Source organism: Octopus bimaculoides, chromosome 22, assembly GCF_046866305.1.
Source record: "Octopus bimaculoides isolate indiv1 chromosome 22, ASM4686630v1, whole genome shotgun sequence".
Taxonomy (NCBI): domain Eukaryota; kingdom Metazoa; phylum Mollusca; class Cephalopoda; order Octopoda; family Octopodidae; genus Octopus; species Octopus bimaculoides.
The window spans coordinates 7,174,411-7,180,946 of NC_142949.1; the positions used below are offsets into that span (position 1 = coordinate 7,174,411).

General features: G+C 34.7%; 1 protein-coding gene across 1 annotated transcript in view; it reads right to left on the minus strand.

Moving 5' to 3' along the window:
- Nucleotides 1-2,109: 2,109 nt before the first annotated feature.
- Nucleotides 2,110-6,536, minus strand: part of LOC106873493 (uncharacterized) — a 296,970-nt gene continuing 292,543 nt past the window's right edge. The window contains 1 exon segment of the mRNA XM_089339867.1: nt 2,110-5,939. Coding sequence (XP_089195993.1) covers nt 5,590-5,939 — 350 coding nt within the window. The 3' untranslated portion in view covers nt 2,110-5,589.

The following is a 6,536-nucleotide window of genomic DNA, read 5'->3' on the forward strand; positions in this document are numbered from 1 at the left end:
TTATTCTTCGATATAGTGTGCATGAATTTGATGGATCCCCTTGAATTTGAGTCATTTTACCTTGAATGAACCCTTCCTCTTCTGTCAGAACTTTCCTAGCATTTAACGAATCTAAATGAGTTGGATGAAGGTGCTCACTAAATAAATTTCAGCTCCTTGATTTCCGTTACCATGTGGATTCCGCAGTGAACACACAGCCTTCCTTTCTCACATCTCCAGTATTCTTTTCCTAGTTTTGTTTTGCTTGAATGAAAGTCGTAGACGTAATAACTTTCATCAACTTTTCTTTTGGTTTGGTCAATACTATGAACTTTGTCATTTCGGGGATGGGTAAATTAAAAATGTGTACACTAAATTTTCAGCACTCTCTGTACACAGTACCATACTTAAGAGAGAGAAGGAAAATGAACGATAATAACATTCCTATAATGAGGATCGTTATAGTTCTGTGAATATATCATTAAAGATATTTCACCTTATTTTCTAAAGAGTTTATTTAAACTTGGCCAAAGAAAATCCACTGCAACAAACTCTGTCCAACCCATGCAAAAGTGGACACTGAAGATGGTGGTTGCTCATGGATGCACACAGCTACAGCAATAGGTTGCTGATAGGTTGCTGATAGGTTGCTGATAGGTTCAGGCATGGCTGTGTGGTATGAAGCTTACTTCCCAACCATGTAGTTCCAGGTTCAATCCCATAATGTGTCACTGGCTAAGTGTCCTCTACTATAGCCTTTGGGCTTGTGAGTAGATTTGGTAGATGGAAACTGAAAGCCCAACGTTTATACTAGGGGATGCTGAAAATTTCCTGGCTTCAAGGGTATTGCGAAAGGCTAAGTTGGAGGCCCAACCTTCAAAAACTGAAGGACCGCTGCAATAAGTGTATGAATCTGAGAGGGGAATATGTTGAATAAAATCATTATTAACTGATCCTCCTGTATTTTCTTTTACCCAAAGACAGGAACCTTTCAACACCCCCTCGTGTGTATGTGGTAGGAAGTTTGCTTCCCAACCACATGGTTCCAAGTTCAGTCCCACTTCATGGCACCTTGGGCAAGTGTCTTCTACTATAGCCTTGGGCTGACCAAAGCTTCATGAGTGGATTGGGTATACAAAACCGGGAAGACCACTGTGTGTGTGTGTGTCTGTCCTTCCCCACCATTGCTTGACAACTGATGCTGGTGTGTTTATGTCCCCATAACTTAGCGGTTCAGCAAAAGAGACCGATAGAATAGGTACTAAGCTTACAACGAATAAGTCCTGGGGGTCGATTTCTTCGACTAAAACCCTTTCAGGCAGTGCTCCAGCATGGCTGCAGTCAAATGACTGAAACAAGTAATGTGTTACATGTGTGTCTATTTGTCCCCCACCAGTGTTGGTATGTTTACATCCCTTTAACATTAGCAGCTCAACAAAAAAGACTGACAGAAAAAGGACCAGGCTTATCAATTTACAAGTACTGCGGTCATTTCATTCAAGTAAACATTCTTGAAGGCGATGCCCCAGCTTGACCATGGTCAGTGACTGAAACAAGTAAAAGGGTAAGGAAGGCTCTATTTGATGGCCATATTTAGCAACTTGGACAGCCAAGATGTAGATGCTTGATTCACTGGTTCGTTTATACTCTTTTTACTTGTTTCAGTCATTTGACTGCGGCCATGCTGGAGCACCGCCTTTAGTCGAGCAAATCGACCCCAGGACTTATTCTTTGGAAGCCTGGTACTTATTCTATCGGTCTCTTTTGCTGAACCGCTAAGTTATGGGGACCTAAACACACCAGCATCGGTTGTCAAGCGATGTTGTGGGGACAAACACTGACACACAAACACACATACATACATATATATATATATATACATATATATGACAAGCTTCTTTCAGTTTCTGTCTACCAAATCCACTCACAAGGCTTTGGCTATAGTAGAAGACACTTGCCCAAGGTGCCACACAGTGGGACTGAACCCTGAACCATGTGGGTGGTAAACAAGCTACTTACCACACAGCCACTCCTGCGCTTAGAATATAAATCTGAAAACAACAAAAAGTGCCCCAGCATGGCCAAGGCCCAATGACTGAAAGGAGTAGAATAAATTAAAAAAATTAACAATGCATTTTATATATTTTAATTGCTGATCTTTATACAGAAAACTTTTACAACTGAACAGATATACCAATAATTTGCTGTTATAGTTCATCTGTAGTTCACTTAACAGACATACCAATAAACAGTTCCTGATTTACAATGAAAGTTCGTTTCCCCACCCCCTTGAAATCTTCCTAGAATTCTTTTCCCCCATCCCACACCAAAGAGGTTAAATTGGAAATGACCAACAAATTCTTTGTTAAATGTTTTTTTTTCTTCTGGTGAATTTTGTAGAGATATTTCCTGTTTAAGTTGGTTACAAATAACTTTAAGGATTGTTGAGGCAGATGAAAATACTACCAAAACAGTTTCACAGAATGTTTTAAAATATTTTGTAAAAAAAAAAAAAAATTATCAAAAATGTCAAAATAATTATGAAAACAATCTTAAGTTTTCACATTAGTTTAAAAAAAAAAATGCTTGCGTCTCCCTTTTTCTATGTGAACATGAGTTGGACGGAACTTTAAAACAAAAGATCGACCTCATTTTTGACATGGAATGGAGAACACCGTTGTAAAAACTGGTATGAAGAAACACTAACTGCTGAGAGTGACAGACTAACATCTTTGTATTTCACTGTTCCATCTTGGTCATCTGCAGGCACTAGTAAACTAAATTTGATGACCTTTAAGGTTTGGACATGTTTCAAAGGTCATTAGAAAGAGAGAGTTGGCCAAACTACTGGAGATGGTCAGTGAAAGGAAAAAATCTGGTTCCAGAATGAGAAGCCGGATTCTAGTATTGTTAGTGGTTAGGTTAAAGAATAAATACAGTTGTAGTGGACACGGGTCAGAATGGACATGGACTGTTAAGAGTGGACATTTAGAAAAGATTATTTATGGATAAGAGAAAAGAAAATTTAGAAAATTTTTTGAAATATTTAATGATATTGAAATATTTAATAAAATGATATTTAGGGAGACAAATATTTTTGCTATTAATGGAGTTGATCTTTTAGTTAGAAATATCGGTAGAGTTAGCAGATTCTGTCTTTTTGAAATGCAGATAACCTGTGAATCACAATTTAAAACTTTCTTTTTCTGCAGTATCAAAAGGAAAAATAATAATAATAATAATAATAAAAAAAATGAATGAATTAAATTTGGCCAGGGAAAATATCACACGTTTTTACTCATGTAAAAGTATTTTAAAAGATTATTTCTTGGAATATAACTTATTGTGTTGATATTTATTGAAGGTAACTAAAGATTGGTCCAAATTATCACAAGAATTGGCGCCGTTTTGCGAAACAATTGAAACTCATTGAATTTTGTTTGTTTTGACAGGAATCTAGTAATACTGAAGGTAGGCTCAATGTATTCCTCAGAAATCCCTTCCTGCTAGTCTTGGCATGGTCTGGAGTTGAGCATGGAAATTCAAATCAATTTCTGTGTAAGCCGAAAGTTAATTGACAGTTTCTTAATACCGATTTTGTTTTTTGTCTTTTTTTTTTACATAGCAAAGCATAACATTGGCTTAGAACCAATAACACAAGAAGGTAACTAAATTCCCAGCAACATATGGAAAACAAGTTCTCGCTTTTACAATTTAAATAATTTTGAGTATTCAAAAGGCTTCTTTAAAACAGTTATATCAAAGCTGCTCAAATGTTTTAAAACCTCATTACTGTTAGATATATCTAACACACATATCTAACAAGGTTCATTTTTTTTTTTCAAATAAAAATGTTAAAACTTGAGCAAATTAAAATTATTTGGATTAATTACTGTACTTGTAATGAAGATAAAGATTTGTTAAAATTGAAGAACGAAACCTGAAGCTTAATATACATTAAAAATGGAATGTTTCTGTTTTTTAGAGCCCCCTCCCATCAATTGTTCCTCTGGATATAAAATTGTTTCCCAGAGCGCATAACCCATCATCTCAGCTGATCTAATATTTAGAATACAAGAAATAAATTACAAAAATATATAAATTAAAAAAAAAAAAAACCCACTTTTTTTGTTTTGTTTCATTTTTGTAATTCAGCCCCCAACTCAATTAAAAAATAGATTTGAAATTGAATTGTGTGATAACAAAATAATTTACAAGATTCAGTGTGTTATTATAGATAAACAGAAGAAAACTCATGTAAACATTTATGGTGGTATAAGGCTGAAGAAGTTGATAAATTAATAAAAAGGTAAAAAAGACCAAAAGGAGAACGGGTGTGTGGATATATAAATTAGTGGAGAGTTATGGATGTTTTTTGCACCATTTTCGAAGTTGGTTCATTCATTCTGATTCACTGATATTATAAAAGAGATTTGGAAGAAAATATCACATATGTACAACATGAAAAAAAAGTTTTTTCATGTGTGTGTGGTATGTTTATATATGTTTATACATATATAATGTTAATTCTATTAGAGAAAATATAAATAGTTGGAGATAAAAATTAAAAAAAAACAAATATCTGTGGTGGTTGTATCATAAAGTAGTTTCTTAAATATTTCTTCTCCTAAGTAATTTCTTTACTATTTCTAAACACTTTACAGATTTCTGCAAATAGATATCAATATTTTGGATTCTGATAAAATTTTTTGTAAAAGATGAAATGTGGAATCTTTAATTCTACACTGCCATAAATCTACCAAAATACAAGATGAATAATAATTACTATTATTGCTATTTCTCACAGTGGCACTAAGCTTAAAATTGTAAAGTAAGGGTCACAATTGATTGGATCAACTCCAACATTTCACAGGTATTTATCCTTGGAAGGATGAAAGGCAGAGTCGACCCTGGTGTGATTTGAACTAAAAATCTTCAAAGTAAAAAGTAATCACGGTAAGACCATTTATATTTTACTTCTTAAAACTACAGTGCCTTAATACTTAATTCCATCACCTCAGTATATGACTGGTATAGCCCAATATGCAGCATTTTGCTCATAGCTCTAAATATTCTTCTAACCCACCACCCTAAGGAATAATATTTCATGTGATTATCATTTTTTAAAATCTATGTCATTGTACTAATTATTGTATTGATTAATTAGTTGAATTAAATTGTTGCACTAACCACAACTAATGTTCTGAATTGGATAAATTTAATTGGTTAAAACATTGAAAATATGGAAATTGAGAGAGAATGTCTGTGAGAAATATCTGGAGTGTGAATTGCAGAAGTTCTGCTAAATTGGCACAGCACTGAATGACCTTAGGATCAAACAACTTTGTATGTATGTATGTGTGTGTGTGTGTGTATATATATACATATATGTGATAGAATGTGTGTAATATTTCATTGATACAAGACATCTCTCTAGTACATCCTATTTCATATATATACATATATACCTGTGTATATATAAAACAGTATTTACAGCAACCATTTCAGATATGAGCTGGGTGTATAAAATATCTTTACTAATTACATCTTCATGTCCAAATGAGTTGGTAAAACAAAAAAACCTTTCACATGTTACAGATTTTTTAGATGTTATCTGTGTGCCGTTGGGGTTCTGGGACGAAGGGGGGTCTTTGGGGTTGAAGACTTTGGTGTGGTTGGCAGGCGCCGTTGTGCACCCATCCTCTGTGCAACTGGTGTTGTACTTCGAGATGTGTTTGGTGTCGTACTGTTGGGTCTGGCTGGTGTTGTACTGTTGGGTCGGACCAGTGTAGTTCCTGGCGTCGACAGTTTCGAGCTACTGCTATTCATCGTTGGAGTCTTTGGCCGAGAATTTCCTGTTTGTAATCCAGGAGACTTTGGCGTCCGGGAAGACTTTGTGGTGGACAGATTATGGGACGAGATACTCAGCCGTTTGCTGCGACTCAGATTTCCATTGGAACCTGGGGATTATTTGATAGAAATCGAAGGGTGAGATTTAAAAAAAATACCAAATCAAGGATTGAACATTTGTTTTCTGTTTTTGATTCGTTAAATTAGATTAAAAACTTAATGATGGACATTTCTAGAAATTTATGAAGCAGTTACAAGCAAGAGTAATTATTTTACTTTAAAAATAGTGGGATTACATTAGCTAATTATAATTAGAGAAATTAAAATGACACTTTAACTGTTAAGCGTTTAAGAACAAATTATCTGCAAAGTAAGTCTTTCCTCATGAAATGCTTGAGTTATATCAATGTGTACCGGTGCCACGAGGGCATCCAGCCATGGAAACCACAACCAATGGTAAAACATTGGTGCATGACAGATTATGTCAACCCATTCCAACATGATGGCCAGATGTGGGATGAGGATGAGGATTGAAAAGGTAGAAGAAAAAGTGATATTTAGTTTCAATTTTAAAAGCATTTAAACAAATTTAATTAGCAAAGTATTTTAATATAATCTAGGCTTTTGTGAACACCTCAGTCATAACATCTGGAAATATTCCAAATATAAGACTTGAGCAAGATTTCTCATGATACGAGAGAGGAGGG